Here is an 18,989-nt window from a genome sequence, read left to right as displayed (position 1 = left end):
GCAAAGGGGATGGGAGAGATGGTCTAGTCTGGGATGGAGAGGTGGGGTGATGGGGCTCCAGGGGACTAGCAATAGCTGGGAGGGGAGCGTGACAGTTTGGTTGGGGAAGGCCTCTGCCAGCTTGGGATATGGGGTGGGGTGCACAGGGCCACTCTTGGAGTAGGTCTAAGGCAGGGAGACTAACGCAGACCCCAGCCCTGGGAGGCCTGGGACAAGAGCAGGGAAGTCAAGCCGGTGGCCAGTGGCTGCGTGGCTGATCCTTGCTGGGGCAGGTAGGGCCAACTTGGGGGGACCTCCAGCTGCAGTCTGCCCCTTGGGGCCTGCATATGGCTGCCCCTCACTCATCTCTGCTCCCCAGCCTCTCACAAATAGGATTTCAGGTCTCAGCTTAGATGGCACCTTCCCAGAGACCTGCCCTGACTTCCTTGACCAAACTAACTATTCCAATCACTCTTTTCCTCACCCCCGTTTTCCTTCCTAGCATCCTTTAAACTCTGAATTTTAAATTTGTCTGTTTAATTTCATCTCCCTTCATAAGAATTTCATCTCTGTGAGGGCAGGGAGCTTGTTTGTCTTATATGCTCCTTTATTTCCTGAACTGCAAAGGGAGCCTGGCATATAGTAAGTGCTTAATAAATATGTGTTGAATGAATGAATGGACGAGGCTGTGATGGGATAGCAGAACATGTGGACTTGGATTTGAGCAGACCTGGACTTAAACCCACTCCTTTTTCCATGCAGTGTTACCCTGGATGGATTGCTCATGTATCAAATAGTGTGTAACCAAACCTAGCCCTCCTTGGAGAAGGCAAGGATGACTTGAGAGGTGGGATAGTCAAGTGCTTTACAAACTGTGAAGTACCTAGGGAGGTGTTGCTCTCTGGAGGTTTTGCAGCAAGGTGCCGCTCGTTTTCCTAGTGCGCAGGCAGCTTTCTGGGCAGCGAAACTAATTGGATGGTATCACAGCATTGCTTCAGGGAAGTGTGGAAGCTCAGAGCACTTAAAACTTAAATGGCCAGAAGAGTAGGATTTGCATTTCAGCTAATGAGAGGGGAGGGCTTTAAGGGTAGCTCTGGGAGGAATGTTCTTAAGGCTGCTTATGAAGGACTCAGCTCTGTGCTGAGCGAGCTGGAGGGGCGGGAGGCTGTGTGTGCTGAAGCTGCAGCCCAAGCCCATCACAGGTTTCTCTGTGTAGGACAAAGTCCCTCATGGGCCACATAGAAGGTGATGGGGAGGCCCACTGCTTGGGACCTGAATACAGTGACTATTCCTGCCTGTAACCTGGGCGCATTTAACTGGCTATTCCTTGGAGAATGGGAGGGGGCGGGGATCCCAAACAGGGAGTGTGAGACTCAAAGGCAGAGATAGAAGGAAACTGAGAGAGACCCGGGAACAGAAAAAAGCCACAGGGGTGTCTGCCAACAGCCCCTACAAGCACACGCACAGAAGGCCAGTGATGGGGGGTGGGGGGTGGCGTTGTCTGTCGAGCTGCCCGCGCCCGCTGATTTCATGATGCCAGCTTTCTGCTCAGAGAACGCGCTTCTTCAGGCGCACCACGCCACGAGATACTGGGGGGTTGGCTCAGACCACCACAAAAACGCAGATATCGTTTTAAAGAGAGTCACATGGAGCTTGTTTGTTTGTTTCTTAGTTTCCCGGTGCAAATAAATGTTATGTTTACCCTGTACTGTAGTCTATTGAGCACATACTGGCATTATGTCTAAAAACAATGTACATACCTTAGTTTAAAAATAAAACTTTATTGCTGAAAAATGCTAACCATCATCTGAGCCTGTTGGAAAAATGGTTCTGAAATGCTTGAAACCTTCAATTTTGTAAAAAAAATTCAATCTCTGCAAAGCACCACGAGGCGAAGTGCAATAAAGAGCAATGTCCCTGTAGTGTTTAAAGATCCTGCCACAGGGGATCCACGAGTTTAGCAGATTCCTTCCTCTGGTGCCCAACCCAAGAGAGGCCACATCCTGCCAGGCTGGAACAAAGCTGGCCTTAATCTTCAGAGGGGGAAAGGGAGTGCTCTGCAAGACGGGCCCCCCTGAGGGATGGCCAAGCATGCCACATGTGTCATGGGGCACTTTTAGAGCCTACCCCCAGGTGCCCCGGACATGCCACAGCCTTTGTGTCCTCCCGGGCCTCACCCCTCACTCCTCCCTGATCCGGAATTTTGTTAGCATTTTCCTCCAAATCACTCACTTTTTTTGAAACTTAAATTTGTTCAGAAAGGAAGCTTTGGATCACTACCAGAAATGAAAAACAAGTATCATCACTTGCAATCCATAGAAGGGAGCTGTAAAAATGGAAACATTGCCGTTGTAAAAATGTTTGTGGGGCATCTAGAAGTTTCAACAGGGGGCGGTTTGGCCCTCTCAGCTCCCCCGTCCCCCTACTCCGGAGGCATTTGGTGATGTCTGGAGGCAACTTTGGTCATCATGACTCGGGAAGGGGGAGGTGAACGTTCCTGGCATCTAATGGGTAGAGCCAGGGATGCTTCTAAGCACCCCACAGCACACGAGGCGGCCCCCACAGACATTAATGGTGCTGAAATTCAGAACTCTGAACAGCTTGGGCTCCGGAGGGGTGGAAGCTCTGACCTGGTCGGCTACTCCTCATCCTTCAGGCTCAGCTGGAGCGCCCCACCCCTTGGGTGCCTTCCCTGACACCGCTGCACCTCCCATTTCCTCACTCTCGGACCCTTGCTTCTTCTATCTCCCCCACTGGAGCATAAGCTCCCAGCAGGCAAGGGCCATGTGGGTCTCGTTTGTCTCTTTCTCCAGCCTGTAGCACAGTGCCTGGCTGGCCACAGAGCTCAGCAGTCGAGTGAAGGAATGAATGAATGAAAGTTGGGCAAAAAGGAGAGGCGAATGCTGCCCCCGGATTCGCCAGTGTGTGTCAGGACCTTGACCTCCCCTTCGCACTTCCTCACTTGGGAAATGGGCACACTAATAGGCCTGCTGTGCACGTTAAGTCAACAGCAGGTGTCAAAGTCCCTGGTGGGGCGTGGAAGGGGTCCTGTGGGAGATTGGGGCTCGTTCATTTTTTCTGCCATCATTACTGAGTGCCTGTACTCTAGTTGTTCTAAGGTAGTTTTTACTGTGCTCCTCCCACTCTCAAAAGTGTCCTGGCTTGGGTAATAAATGATGTGGTCCCCTCACCCTCAGGACATTGTGTCCAGTGGGGAGCACGGAGAGCTGAGCTGGTAATTGAGGCTCAAAAAAGCTGTTCGCTCTGGCATCTCCTTCGCCCTACAATCTGCTTGTTGCTCCCATCACCCCCCAGCCCTGCTCTTACTAAGCTCAGGGATCTCCGTGTAGCAACAAGACCTAGAACCTAGAGGTGGGGCTGGCTGGGACCTGCCGGCAAGGTGCCATGTGGCAGACAGAGCCCAATGGGGCCCGGGGTCAGGGCGCTCCCCATGGAGGCAGACCCAGTCCAAGGCTTGTGTTGAGGCGCATGCCCATGCTGTGTGAGTTTCTGGGGTGGAGACGTGAGAGAAGACAGAGGCGAGCGGCAGGGCTGTACCTTGGGGTACACATGTCCGGGCCCTTCCTCTCCAGCCCAGACCTCGGGGTGAGACCACCAGCTTGCTTGACCCGTTCCCATCCCAGCACAGGCCAGGGGACGGTCTCCTCTTTTTCCCACCTTCACGCTCTGAGTGGGAGGGCCCACCTTGTGAGCATCCAAGGCTATCAAAGTGGTTGTTAGACCTGAGAAGAGTCATATAGGAGTAAAGGACTGGGACCCAGGCGGACATCCTCTTTCTGAACAGAGGGTGTCTTGGCTGTGTCTCTGAGCATGTGGCCCCACTCTCAGGATGTCTGCTGTCCACGCAGCTTGGACAAGGAGACTTCGCGGGGCTGACATCACTAGAAGGGGCTTCAGGTGGAGGCTGCTCTGCTCTTGTCTCCGGAGCTGGATTCATTCTTTTCTGACACCCCACACCCTCTCCTCCTCTGCTTACACCTACTACCGCTATGCAGACCACTTTACCGGGCTTCTGGGTTGAGGGGGAGGGAAACCAGCTCTGCCTGATCATTTGTCCTTCCAAACTTTATCTTCCAACACTTGTGTGTAGGCTTTTGCAATCCCTGAGGACTTGGGCTCTTGTTTTCTGTCTTTGTGACAGCTGTGCCCTGAGGCCATGAAGGTGTTATATCTCGTTTACCCAAATGAAGGAGGGTCACAGCATAAGGCAATGCTGAGTGTGGGGCAGACCTGTTACTGTCAACAGTTATTCCACCACCAGTTGCCCTGGATGACCCCACTGGTCACCAGGAACTGGGTCATGGCCTCCTGACACCTTCTAGACCCCACTTGGGGGGAGGGTCTGAGCCCATTCATTGCTTCTGGGCTGGATGGAGGTGACTGGGGTAGGCGAGGCTGGGGGTGGGGGGAGATTTATTTAATCTATCCTTAAAGTGAGAGGGTCTCCCATTAAATGTCACCTCTGATTTGGGCCATGTCACTTTAAAAGGCAAATAGAGAAATGGCAGAATCCAAACAAGAGTGATGCTAATGACTCAAGTGGTCTAAAATGAGACCATTGGAGAAAAGGGAGTAATTGCGACAATCTGGTGCCAAGAAGACAAGGTTGAGGGGCGACTCGGTAATTGCTGAGCTCCCGAAATGTTCCTCTTGAGAAGATGCCAACTGCTCACCCCCTTGTCCTCAGAGGGCAGAGCGAGAAATTAGCTTAAATTGGAGCTGGAAAGATTTAGGTTATGTGTAAGGAGGGACTTTTTAAACCCTGAAATATGCTACCCAGAGAGGCTGTGGGATCTCAGGAGAGTGTTTAAAAATAACCTGTTCTTTAAAAATAGATCTGGGCAAGCTTTAAACCTGGCACCAGCACAGCTTCTTGGGGATGGTTTTAAGGGCAGGCAGACCTGGCCATGTGGGGTCCTCCCTAGGCCAGAGGGCACAAGGGACAGTCAGCCTTTGGTCTCTGCTGGGAGAAACATCTGGGGACTTTAGATATTCATAGAAAAAGGGATTTATTTTTCCATCTGCCCCAGCTGAATGGTGTTCTGAAATGCCAGCCTTTAGGATCTCCAAGTTTTCTTCCTCTGGGAGGAGATTTCTGGGCCAATGTTAATTGGGCCAGTCCCGGACCCCTGTTCCCTCCAGTCCTTCCCCATTCCTGAGTCAGAGCTTTCCAGTGCCCACGGTTTGCTGGGAATTCATCCATCTCCCATCTCAGCAGTGCCAGGTGTTCTGTGCCCCCAACCTGCCTACCCACCCCCTAATCTCAGCACCCTTGGCCTGGCCAAGTACTTCCTCGCTCTGAGGGCGGACTCTGCCCCTCCCGGGCCTCTCTGCTCCTACCATTCTTATTCTCCGCACCGCAGCCTAAGAGTCCTTGCAGCCCCTTGCTTGCAGTTATGCAATTCCTGCCCAGTGCCCTCAGGAGAATGTCCTAAGAGGGCTTCAGAACTTCCTGTGCAGCGTCTTGTTCACCCCTCCAGCGGCAGTTCTCACCACCCACACGCCCTCCCTAACACCGACCTTTGCCTGCGGCCTCTGCTGCGGCTGCTCCCATGGCCACTCACCTTCCTGCTCCCTCCGGCCCTTCAGCTCTCACCTTGGATGTTTTCTCCTTTAGGAGCCTTTCCTGACCACCCCACCTAAGCCTGGCCCAGAGGCCCAGCTGGACTTCCCATGGGCCCCTGGGTTTCCCTAGCTGGCTGCCCTGCCACACGGTAGTCCCCAGTTTGTCTGTCTCTCCCCTTCCACCCCGCCCCGCAGAGCATTAGGAGGCCAGGTCACGTGTTCCGGGTTGTACTCCCGGAGAAGGCCAAGCGGACCGCAGGTGCTCGGTATATGTCCCTGGCGAGCTGACTGTCAGCCACCCAGCAGGCGTTTGTTTCCCTTTGCTGCCATCCTGCCCCATCTCCTCTGGTTTCAGCTTCCACCAGGTCCTTAGCAGCCCCTTTGTGTCTTATGTCCCTGACATGATGTGCGTGGGATGTTGGCAAATTCAGATCGTGCCCATGTACAGAATATTTGTTTAGACATGAGTGCTCTCTGAGTGTCCTGAGTAATAGCTCATCCAGCATGTTTTAAAATAAACTCTACTATAAATTAATTAATCAGCCACCTCCCTGATATCTCAATTAAATGGAGCATGCCACTAGCATGATATGCCTGAGCCCTGCAAAAGAGAGGCAGGCTGGATGCAAGAGGCATCCTGAATGCAGTGGTGTGTCTTTGCTCCATGTCTTACCGCAGTGGCATCTTCCTTAGAAGGAGTCACCTGGGCCAGGAACCAGTCAGCCCCTCCCCCAGGGAGGCATCATGTGTTTGGCACTGCAGTGTGTCCTCCAGACTCAGGGGGCTCCGCTCTGCATCCCCAGGTTGACCCTGTTGCCACGAGAATCCCACCGCCATGCTGCCTGGTCTCACGTTTAATCTGTGTACACGGAGCTCCCACGCACGCTTGTGTTTGTCTGTGCTTTTCCGCTCTCTGCAAAGACTATTTCACACCTCTTCTCCCCACTCCTCAAACCCCTCCCCTCAACACCCATGTCTGCTGTCTGGCTCTCAGCTTGTGGCCTGGCCTCCCTTGGGGGAGAGGCGGGAAGGAAGCGAAGCTGCCCCAGTGCTGGGCTCTGCAGCACAAGCTCGCCGTCCCCACTCCCCTCAGAAAGCTGTCTCAGCTCCCCTCGGAGGCCAGCCCCTTTGCCTCCTTTCTCCCTCGCTCCCACAGTCCTCTCTGGCCCCTCTGCACCAGGCTCTCTCCCTGCCTGTTCGTGTCCCTGAGTAAGCACAGGGATGCTCTCTGTCCCATCTCTTCAGGGTCCCTCCCTGAAGCCCTCTCCACACTCACCCATTTCTGCCTCCGCACCAGCAACATGCTTTGAAGTCTTCAATACTGGCTGCTGTACCTCGTCCTCCTGTCAGCCTGTTCCCGTCAGGCGTCTGTCCCCGGTGGTCTCTGTTGCCAAGTCCAACAGTCATTTCTCTGCCTTCACCTTCGACCTAATGGGCCCTCCTTCCTCTTGACAGGCGTCCTACGTGGCTCTGTTTGGCGTTCTCTTTCCCAGACCTCCAGCTGCCCGTCCAAGCCTCTGCTTTAGTGTCAGCTCCTCAGAAAGGCCCGCTCTGCCCACCCAGTCTGAAGCGGCCCCTGGAACTCTGGCCCTTCGCCCTGTTTCATCCATCACCGCGCTTTCCACTACCTGAAATTTTCCTGTTAGGTTACGTGCTCGTTTTCTGCATCGCTCCACCGGCACCTGAGACCCTTGAGGGCAGGGACATCTGTCTCCCTGTTCCAGTCTGTTTCGCCGACACCCCTGGGATAGCGTCTGGAATGGGAATAAGTACATGAATGTTGACTCTGACACTTGCTCACATCTGCAACTTGCTCCCTAAAGTTTTCAAATCTGGCCCTGTCCTAACTCAGTCTCGTATCCCAGACCCTAGACCTTCACACCAGCCAGCGTGACACCCCCAAGCACCCTGCAGTCACAGCCACCTAGTCATTCAACAAACACACAGTGAACACTCATGGTGTGCCGGGCCCTGGGCTAGGAGCTGGGGATTCCGAGGAGAGCAGGCCTGCACAGTGAGTCTCAGTCCTTCTTTCAGTCAAGACGCACTTATGTGGGTTTATTATGTGTCAAACACTGTTCTAAGTGTTTACAAGTATGTGTTACTGATCCTCATACCAATCCATGAGGTAGATGCTATTATGAACCCATGTTAGAGTTGAGGAAACTGAAGCACAGAAAGGTGAGATCACATAACTGGCGACAGAAGTAGACACACTCTCTTTGCTTCCCCCCTGCTTTACTCTGGGCTCCCCTTCTGACCCTCCCGACATCGTGTCTTAATTCTAGCCCCACACCAGTCACTCTGGGCTTGACAACGGAGTGCAGCTTCCTCAGTCCAGCCGGTGAGGGCAGGCCTGGGGGCTGCCACGGCTCTTCTGCTCTGGGTTCTGGGTGGCACCGCGCCCAGCCCAGCTCTGAGCCCTAGCTACACACCCGCCCCTGGCGCTCTCCAGGGCCCCCAGGTCAGGGCAGGGCCATGCCTGCCGCACCCTACCCAATTTACAAGTGTCAGGAGTTGGGGGGTTCCAGAACCATGGGGCGGAGAGTGCAGCCGTGACTCTGAGGTGTGGGGCCACACAGGGAAGCCTCGTTCATTTAGTCACCTCTGATTTAGGAGTTTCAGTAGGTCACCAAAGGGTCATTTTAAAAAAATTTAGAAGAGTTGAAAACAATTCCTTCTGCTGAGGACACAACAAACACGCGTCCAGAAAACATGGGCGAGGAGCAGATTTTTGAAGCAGAATCTTTACAATGCAATTCGATAATCTCACCAATTGTAATTTGCCGTTTTTATTTATTGAATTTTTTTAAAGCGTGGCCTTTCAGATCTGGGAATAAATGGGATGCAATTGAGAAAGCAATGCTTTTCTAAACCAACGATTTAGAAAGTTAATTATTCTGCCAAAAGGTTGGGTCTAATTTCTGGGTCTAGTTGAGAGTTCTCGTGATAAAACACTGTTCTGTCCCACTGTCCTGAAATAAGGCGCGGTCGTTCTCATTAATGTTTTCCTTCTTCAGTGGATGCTCATTGAAATTGCCGATGACTGCTACTATCCCCATTTCATAGATGAGGAAACGCAGGCACTGAGAGGTCAAGTAACTCAGAGAGCATCTGGACTAGCAGAGTGAGGAAGGAGCCAGAGAAACTGCAACAACTGAGGTTTGGAGAGCAAGGTCCAACCCTCAGGAAAGGGCTGGCAGTGGCTAAGGACGGGTCAGGTCCCACCTGGGTAGGGCAACAATTCCAGAGGGAGCGAGCACTGGGCAGTGAGGAGGAGAGACGCTTCCTTCTAGGTAACAGACTCTACTGCAAGTTATACTGATTAAAACAGTTTGGTATGGACACAGGAACAGAGAGAGATCCCTGAGACAGAATGATGAATTTAGGAAATATACTCATATATGTGTAGGGCTTAGAATATGGCATAAAGGTGTCATTTAAAATCAGTGGAGGGACTTCCGGTCAAGAAGGAGGCATAGGCAGACATGGCTCACCTCTTCACTCAACCACATTAAAATTACAACTAAAATATAGAACACAGACCATGTTGGAGCACCACCACCCCGCCCCTGCACAGCTGATCCTCCACGGAGGGTGGTGGTTGGTGGTCAGTGGTCACAGCCAGTCTTTGCAGCTGACTGGCCTGGGTAAGTCCTTCCCATTGATCTGCTAACAGCAATCAAGGCTCAACTACAAGAGGAGCGTGCACTCAGCCCACACGAAGGGTGCACCTCGAGTACCCAGCTTGGGCGGTAGGGGAGGCTGTGCCACTGGACCTGCAGGACACCTACTACATGAGGCCACACCACCAAGACAGGGACTGAGACAAACACAGGGAGGTGCCGAAACAAGGAGACAGAGAAACATGGCCCAAATGAAAGGACAGATCAGGACAACTGTAATAGCATAATCAATAAAATATAATTTAAAAAATAAAATCAGTGGAGAAAGATTGGTTTATTTTATAAGGGGTGAAAGCAATTTGCTATTCATAAGAAAATTAAGTTAGGTCCTTACCTCACACCAGTCACTGAGATAAAGTCCAGAGAAATTAAACAAGCATGTGCAAGTATGTTAGAAAAATACAGGAGAATCTGTTTATGGTATTGGCTTTTTAAAATTAGACACAGGAAGTACAAACCAAAAATGAAAAGACTGATAGATTTGACTATATCAAGTATCAACATGTATGACAAAAGCAGCTTTATTCATAATTACCGAAAATTGGGAGCAACAAAGATGTCCTTCAATAAGTGAATGGCTGACTAACCTGCGGTCCACCAGACAACGGAATATTATTCAGCAATAAAAAGAAATGAGCAGTCAAGCCATGAAAAACATGGAGGAAACATGAATGCACATACCTAAGTGAAAGAAGCCAGTCTGAAAAGGCTACATACTGTATGAGTCCAACTATGTGACATCTAGAAAAGGGGAAACTATGGAGACAGCAGAAAGATCAGTGGTGGCCAGGGGTTCAGTCGGGGCAAGGAGGGAGGGAGGGAGGAGGAGGAGGAGCACAGGGAATTTTTAGGGCAGTAAAGCTATTCGACGCAGCAGTGGCAGATACATGTCACTATACATTTGTCAAAAGCCATGGAATGTACAACACAAAGCGTGAACCTTACTGTACACCATAGATTTTGTTACTAATAATGCATTGATGTTGGTGCATCAATTGTAACAAATGTACCATGCTAACGGTGGGGCGGAGAGAGAGGGCAGTGGCAACTCTATACTTCCTGCTCAATTTTTCTGTAAACCTAAAATTGCCCTAAAACATAAAGTCTCATAGTTTTTTTTAAAAGAGGTATTCTGTACATGGGGAAAGACAAGCAGTAAAAAGTACTGGTACTCCATGCAACAGACAGGATTAGTATCCAAGATACATAAAGAACTCCTACCCATTGATAATTTTAAAAAGATTAAAAAATATAAGAAAGTTGACAAAGGATACAGACAGGTATATTTACAGAAGAAACAGAAATGATTAATAAACATGTGAAAAAAATGCCCAAGCTCACTAATAATGAGGAAAATATGAAACTTAATGTGTTTTACCATGCAGTGGACAGAATAATTAGTGTTTTATAACCTCGAGCACTGGTAAGGATTGGCATGAAACTTGCAGAAGACTGCTCATTGCAGCACTGCTGATACAGAAAAAACTGGAAGAAACTTCAATACCATCAATTGATGCAATAAATAAAGCATGGCACATCATTATCAAGGAATCCCATGCATCAGTTTCAAAGAATAAGGTATATTTGTTGGCAAGTTCACCAAAAATAGTATCAAGTAAATAAAAATCAGCTATTCATATGGTTGACCTCCTTGTCTCCTCCTTCCGACAGAGCCAAGGCCGAGGGGACCAGAGAGGCTTCCGGCACGGCTGCTGGGGCACCGCTGAGGATGGGGTCTTGGCTGTCCTCAGAGTCTGGCAGAGAGAGCCTGGGGGTTGCTGAGCCTTTACAGGGCTCCTGAGGCCACTCTCTCCCTGGATTTCCTGACTCAAGTGCCCCCCCAGCAGCCCTAGAGAGTAGCCTTCATCTGAGGTCAGAGCTGTGGAAGTGTCCATGAGAGGCTGACCTTGGCCCAAAGACACAGACAACCACCTCTATGACACTTTTGAGTCCTCTGTCTCCATCAGGCCTGGGGTCTTTTGCTGGAGCCTCTGAAGTAAGCTCGATGATCAAGGCCATGTACTTCCAGGTGTTGTTGCTATGAAGATTAAAGGAGATAATGATGGAAGTAACAGGCTGTGTGCTTGGCACACAGTAGAGGCATAAGCATTATTGGTTTCCTTTCTTTTTTCTGTCACCTACTCTTTCCTCATCAATACTATATGACTCCATCTTTGTTTTTTAAACGTTGTATTTATTTTCAGAGAGACAGGGAGGGAGGGAGAAAGAGAGGAAGAGAAACATCAATATGTGGTTGCCTCTCATACGCCCCCAACCGGGGACCTGGCCTGAAACCCAGGCATGTGCCCTACTGGGAATCGAACCAGCGTTCAATTCACTGAGCTGTGCCAGCTAGGCTATCATTCCATCATCAAGTCCTGTCTGTGCCAGCGAGCCACAGACTGAGGTACCCATGAGGGCTCCAGAGACCACAGTCCATGCAGAGAAGTGTCCCAGGTTTATAATAACCCTGTTGCTATTACAATGGCGTGTCCAGTGGGCACCAGACACTGAGGCTGCCTTCTCACCCACTCCCTACCTTAGCTGTCATAATCCTCAGCTCAGGGCTGGAGGGTCGGAGGCTCAGAGAGTGCAAGGCCCTGCCCAGGGCTCTGTGGTGAGATGTGCTGGAAGAGGATTCTCACTCAGACCCCTTGGCAGCAAAGTTCTCCCAGCCAGTGGGATCAGAGATGCTTGACCATGAGCCACAGAAAAATAGTTCATATTACAATCAACACACACACCACACACAGAACAACATTTACTCTTGCTACATTCGAAGGTAGTAGATATTTCTGTCCCGTTCGATTCTTATTTTTATAGTGCTGGTTGTGCTCTATGAAGCTGCCTTTCCTGCTCCACTAGTCTGGTGAGTTAAGACCTGAAGTTTGAAAAACACTCCCTAGGCTACTTCTCCCAAATGACCTGCTAACACGGGTATCAGCAAACGATGGCCCACGGGCTCCTCCAGGTCCGTGGCTCCTCTGCGCTACAAAAGTAGAGTGGAATAGTTGCAACAAGACCAAGTGGCCCATAGAGCCTAAAACATTTACTTATCTGGTTCTTAAGAGAAAAATGTAGCCATCCATATACAGATCTAACTCTAGCTCAACTGCTTACATTTTTCCAGGGCTGCCCTTTGCCCTTCAGCTCAAACTCAAGCTCTTTGGCTGGCTTAGAAAACAGCCTCTCTCTGGCCTCCTGGGCTCTGGTCCTGCCAACCATTCTTCCCAGGAGGGGGCCCGTGCTCTCCCCCAGCACTAACAGGCCCATGGGGGGTGCACAAAGCCCCACTTTGCTTTCTGATTCCTTGCTCTGTTCCCCCCACAGGCCTCCTGGGAATGGTAGCCCACATGATGTACACGCAGGTGTTCCAGGTCACCGTGAGCCTCGGTCCCGAAGACTGGAGGCCCCACTCCTGGGACTACGGGTGGTCCTTCTGGTAAGTGGCTTTTGATCTTCAGACGCAAGGTCCCCGAGGCAGGTTGGGACTTCAGCAACTCAGCCCAGTCGAGGGCCAGAGGAAGGCGGGGTAGCCCAGTGTGAGCAAACTATGTCACGTGGGCCAAATCCAGCCCACCAGCTGTTTTCATTGGCCCTCAAGCTGAGAATGAATTTTACATTTTTAAATTTTTGAATATAAATTAAAAGAAGAATATTTTGTGAAATGTGAAAATTATGTGAAATTCAAATTCAGTGTCCATAAATAAAGTTTTATTGGGACACAGCCACACTCATTATTTATGTATAGTCTATGGCTGCTTTCACACTACAGCGGCAGAGGTAAGCAGTTGGGACAGAGGCTGAATGACTCACAAAGCCTAAAATATGTACTATCTGGCCCTGTATGGAGAAAGTTTGCCAACCCCTGTCTTAGAGGCTGCTGTGAATGTGGAGATGGAAGCTGGCAAGACCTGAAAGCAGGAGAGCCATGGAGGGTTAGAAGGACCCCAGGGAGGGGCCCTGCACACAGGGATCAGGAGTCAGCCCCTCAGAGCATGGTGTGCAAAAGGCAGAATCAGTCAGGACTCTTTTGCTTGTGAGTGATAGAATCTCAACTTAAGTGAACAAGCATTTGTATTAGTTTATTTAACTGCAACGTCCAGGGGGATCTGCTGGTGGGAAATGTGGGTTGACACAGGAAAAAAATCCACCCACACTAGTCTAAGCAATATGGAAATGCACGGGTTCCTGAAAACAGGAAATGCAGCTGTGGTATGGACGTCAGGTTACATTTGATCCAGAGCTGCCAACAGCATCAGGGCTGAGTCCTCTTCCTCCAGGAGCACCGAGCATTGCCCCTCACACTTTAACTCTATCTGTGGTTGGGCTTCCCTCCTGGTGGTGAGACAGCTCCTCCTGAGGCTGTTGCTTCTTCCTTCACCTACTGGGAAAGACAGGGCTTCTCTTTCCCCGGTGTTCACTAAAACCCCAAGCCTCCCTCTGATGAGCCCAACTTTAGTCATTTTCTCTCTCATGAACAATCACCATGACCGAGAGGGTGTCATGAGTCTATTGGCTCAGCTTGACCAGGTCCCCCTCTGGAGCCAGGAATGAGTCAAAGACTCACATGGTGAGTGGGGCAGTGGGTGCTGAGTGAGCTGAATCAGGTGATGCATTAGGAACTCAGTCATTGTCTCCCCCTTTTTGGTCTCCAGGGCCTTTGTGTTGGTTTCATCCACAAGTAGCATTTCCCCAAATGATAGCAAAGGTGGCCACCACACACAGCTCTGGGCCTCACACAAGTGTAGCAACACCAGCAGAGAGATGGGATTTCTTTCCAATATTTCCAGTCAAAACCCTAGTTACGACTTTCACTGGCTTAGCTTTAGTCACGTGACCATCCTGCAACCAATGGTTTAGACCCTGAGGAGACTGGACTACTCGAATTGATCTGGCCTGAATCACATGGTATTGCACCCAAACCCTTGGACAGAGAGAGGAGGAGGGGAGGTCCCCCAGTGGAAAATGGGGGTGGGGGTAGGGCTAGAGTGGGCTGTTATCACAAGAAGGAATATGTACTGGAAAGACAATGACCACAGTTGTCCATCACCCAGGAAATACCTGTCTGGTTCTGAGAGCTGAGGCCCACTGATCCACTCAGTCATTTAACACGTATTTGCTGAGCACTTACTTAGGGCTGGCCACCGTCCTCACTGTGGGGTAGGGGTGCGGGTGGGGGTTATAGCAGCATCAAGACAGCACTGTAATGGGATTGAGAGATTGAGACCATGCTTTAGGCCATGATATGTGTGTGGGGGGTCACCACACACAACTGCGGGAGCACAGAGAAGGGTTTGCTGACACAGCTCTGGCACGGAGTGCGTTAGGGAAGAATTTGGTCAGGAAAACTGGCAGAGGAGGGAAAGGATAGTGTGCTGGAGGGGGAGCAGCAGATGGAAAGACTCGGTGGTCTTTGGGGACAGGTGGTCAGAATGGACCAGGAAGAGCTATGACTACAAAAGACCCCAATGCAGACCAGCAGGGACTCCTGCTACACTTCTGCCCTCCGCCTTCTCTGCATGGCTCTTTGGGCTTGCTCTGCGAGCTTCAAGGCCTGTGCCTTAAAGGGACCCTGACCCATCACCACCATCCCTGATTCCCTTTAAGGAGAACCATCGCAGGAAAACAAGCTAAGGCTCTGACTCCCTTTTACCGACCCCTCCTTTCCCCACCAGCAGTTCCTTCCTGAGATCTTGACCTTGGAAGCTAGCCACGCTGAGCTAGAGAAGGAGACAAAGGAAGGAAAGAAACATTTTTGAGTGTTGACCATGTGTGTAATAATTTCTTACAAGTGTTGAGCACTGGTGTGTCATTATCACAGCTGTGCTGTGAGGTGGGCACCTTGTGGAGGGTAACTGAGGCCCAGAGATCTTACGCAATGCAGCCAAAGGTCATCCAGCCTGTGAGCGGCCGAGCTGGGAGTCGAACCCAGGCAGTCTGGCTCCAGAGCCCATACTTCTGACCTCCACATTCTGCCTTTGGGAGGGCATGGGGTAATAGTAAGACAGTCCACATGTGCTTACACACAGTTTGACACATGCAAGTGCTCAGAAAACACCAGGCTTTCTAATGTTATTGTTATCGATATGAAATGTAACACAGATCATAATCCTGTGCTGCATACGTGGAAACTGAAGCTCAGAATGGTTAGATCACTGACCCAGGACTCTGAACCTCTTCCTCCCACAGGCCTCTCTTTTCTGAAGCCCCTGGCTCTCTGCCTTGGCCTGCGCTCAGCACATAGAGCCGAGCCTGCTGGTGTCAGTCATGGGAACTTCCTCCAGCCCCGCTTCTCTGTCCCCTCAGGGCTGGCCTCCCCAGGGGCAGCGAATTCCCATCTGACTTATTTAAGACCAGGGCCCAATGTGCAGCCCCTCTTAGGGCTGATCCATTCTTCCTTGTCACTGAGGTGTGCAAGATAGATCAGCCCCATTTTTCATCTCTTGCATCTGGGGCCTCGCCAGGGCTATGTGGTGTCATCTTCCTTGTTTAATATGTGTGAGGCTATTTGTCAAAATTCCGGCCCCAGAGCCCCAGGCACCAGGGAGGAGACCGGGTCCAAGGAAGACAGCACCAGCCTCTGTCTCCTGGCCCAACAGGGAAGAGCAGCCTGCGGGTGGCTGGAGGTGGGAGCGCAGCTTCCGGGAGGGGCGGCTGCTCAGGAAGGAGTCTGACCTAGCCCAGTTAGGCTAGCCAGCACCCTGCGGTGCACTTTTGGGCCAAGGTGGGCAGCGTGAGGGCTGGTTGATCCCGCCCTTGGCCAGGTCACTTCCCCTCCCTCTGCCTCAGTGTCCTCAGCCGTAATGTGAGGATAACCCGAGTTTCCACCACACTTGCAAATGCTGATCCAGTTCTCTACTGATGTATATAACACAGCACTCCAAAATTTAGTGGTGTAAAATAAAAATTTATGATGATCTCTCTGGTTCAGTGGGTTGACTGCTCTCAGCTGGGTGGTCCTGGCTTGGGGCTTTCCATGACAGTTGGATGGGCTGGGCATCCAGATGGCGCCTGGCCCCACGGCTGGCATGGGGGCTCAGCCAGCGCTCTCAGCAAGAGCAGCTTCTGCAGCCTGCTGCCAGGATCCCTGGGGGAGCAAGGATTCCCAGAGATCCACACGAAGCTACAAGTTTATTTTACAGTCCTGCCTCAGAAGTCACACAGGGTCACTTCTGTCTTCTCTCGCGCAAGAGCAAGTGATTCAAGGAGAAGGGGCTGCATGAAACGTCAGCCCCAGGAGTGGTGGCTCACAGGGGCCGCTGGGGGCAGACTACCACCAGGGCCACGTGGCGTGATGCCTATGGCGCACGACAGAGGGTCTGATTCGTGAGTGTGGCTGTGAAGGGCAAAAGCCATCCAGACTCTTCAAGCCTCAGACTCCTTACCTCTGGAGGAGGGATAATAGTAGGGCAGGTTTAATGGGGCTGTGGTAGGACTGTGTGGGGCCAAGCTCCTGAAGTGCTTGTGCACAGTGGCAGTGACTATAAATGGCGATAAGGACATCGGGCTTTTGGTAATGCTGTTCTTGCTTGTTGATAGGCACGTGACCCAAATGTCTGAGAGGATGACATCCGATGTCATCACCCCACCCCGCCAGCTTTGCTGCTCATATTCGTTACCAGAACTTTAGTGCTTTATTGGGCTCCAGCCCTGGCTGCAGTCTCCCCTCACTCCCCTACCCCCTCCTTTGGCCCTGCCTAAGCTTCGGGACCCCATCCTCACCCCGAGTCCCGTGCACTCCAGCCTTCCTGCCTGCTCCTTCCTCAGCTCTGTGGCTCAGTTCTCTCCAGGCCTGCCTGGGACAAGGCCAAGGCAAGCCTCCCCGTGGGGGGCGAGGAATGAAACTAAGCCTGGTGCCACCTACTTTGTGCCAGGCACAGTGGGAGGCGCTTTACAAGCTGTATAGTCCTGCCATTGGCCCCCATGGAGGACTTACCGTGCCCACTGCTGCAATGAGGATGCAGGCTCAGAGAGAGCAAAGGCCCAAGTCACATAATTGCCCTCAGAGGCTGTAAATTGCAAGCAGCCCAGGACGGAACCCAGTCTGCAGATGTTTTGCTCAGCCTGCCATAGTGTTACTTAAAAGTTCACATAGTGTTATTTAAATGTTTACCTACAAAGGTAAACATTTCGCATAAAGATTCAGGTCTCTGGCTTCTCTTGACCATTAGAAGAGATGTCTCAGTCTCACTGGCATTGCCACCTGGCAGCAAGCAGGGACAACTGAGTTTAGATGGGGATAGCTGAATAGCGGCTGCCCATTCAAGTGGGGAATATGCTCTCCAGTTCTCCCCATTCCCCACCGCTCCCTATTGCCTTACATTTACTCACAGTTTTCTCACTTAGTCACCCACCTGACCCTGCAGAAATCTGAGTCTGTGACCCCCTACTTGGAATGTCAACATGTTGGTTTTCCTGATGATGACAGAGAGTAGAAAACTAGTCACTTTGGACTTTTGTTTTGCATTTGATCAAAATGGAGATGGATGCAAAGGGGCCCCTCTTACTGCAGCACACATAGTGAAGCCCTGAGCATTCACTCTGCAGACTGAGGGTAGTGGGACATTACGAAGTTGTAGCATGTAGGAGCTAGAAGCCCAGAGAGGCCACACAGCATTAGAGTAGCGAGTAGGGCCAGGTTCCAGGAGAGTGGTGCCTCTGTTTGTTTTTGAAACCCCATCCCTGGGGAGGTACAGTAGCTTCACTGCTGCCCTCTCACTTCCCCTCCCCCAGGTTCCAGCCTCCACAACCTTGTGAAAACAGCAGGCTGGCTCTTTCCCTCTCTGGGGACCCCAGGCCACCCTGTCCTCTCTGCGGGGCTTAGCTAGCTTTTCAGCATATTGACCCCTTGGAGGAGGTGGGTGGTAGGAGGGTGTTTGCTGCTGTGACCTTAGAAGATCCTTGGCTCCAAAGAGCCACTGGAGGACTTTTGGCCAAGATGGAGGCATAGACAGACATGCTGCGTCTCCCTCCACAACTAAGAAGGAATACAACTACCTCAAAACTAGAAACAACCAGAAGTTCCAGAAAATCAAACTGCATGGAAGTCCAGTAAAACAAAGCTATAAATGAGAAATACTCATCCAGACAGGCAGGAGGGGTGGAGCCAGGGCAGAGAGGACGAGGTGTGGTGATAGCAGCAGTGGCGGCAGCGGCAGGCCAACAGAAAGTGCAATCACGCGTTTTAAAAAGTCAGGAGGGACACCTGGGGAGCATTCCCAGCTCCTCACCAGACCTCAGAGCTCACGGTCCCACCACCAGGGAAAACCAAGCCTCGTTGCTTCTGACTGTGCAGACCAGTGGGGGTTGGGGTGGAGGCAGAAACTGCCGGTCTCAGCAGAATCCGCTTGTTTAAAGGGCCCCTACGGTCCTAGAACGTCCGCAGACCCACCCACTATGGGAACAACAGCCAGGGCAGCAGCTAGAGGGGCGCCAGTCCAGTGTGGAAGTGGGAGAAGTTCCTGAAAAAGGGGTGAGTGCTGAGCAAGCAGCATTGTTCTCTCTTGGACCCCTCCCCCCCTTACAGTGCCACAACATGGTGAAACAGGTCGCCCTGTATTGACAAATCCCTAAGGCTCTGCCCCTTACAATGTAACAGGAACGACAGCTCTACCTGGGATGCAGAGGCAAACAAACACAGGAGCCTGTCAGAATGAGAAGACAGAGAAGTATGGCCCAAAAGGGGGAACGGATCAAGGTTCCAGTGGGAGAACTAAGCGACAAGGAGATAGCCAA

The 18,989-nt window shown here is 51.4% G+C and overlaps 1 protein-coding gene across 2 annotated transcripts in view; it reads left to right on the top strand.

Moving 5' to 3' along the window:
• Positions 1–18,989, top strand: part of GSG1L (GSG1 like) — a 218,094-nt gene that overhangs the window by 162,637 nt on the left and 36,468 nt on the right. For both annotated transcript variants that reach the window (XM_090277426.1, XM_090277425.1), the window contains exon 4: positions 12,582–12,693. In XM_090277426.1, the coding sequence (XP_090133552.1) occupies positions 12,582–12,693 (112 nt within the window). The remainder of the gene's footprint in view (positions 1–12,581; positions 12,694–18,989) is intronic.

This window comes from Furipterus horrens, unplaced genomic scaffold (assembly GCF_987537825.1).
Source record: "Furipterus horrens unplaced genomic scaffold, mFurHor1.1.pri manual_scaffold_5, whole genome shotgun sequence".
NCBI lineage: Eukaryota > Metazoa > Chordata > Mammalia > Chiroptera > Furipteridae > Furipterus > Furipterus horrens.
Note: the sequence above shows the minus strand (reverse complement) of the source record. Positions and strands in the feature narration are given on the sequence as shown.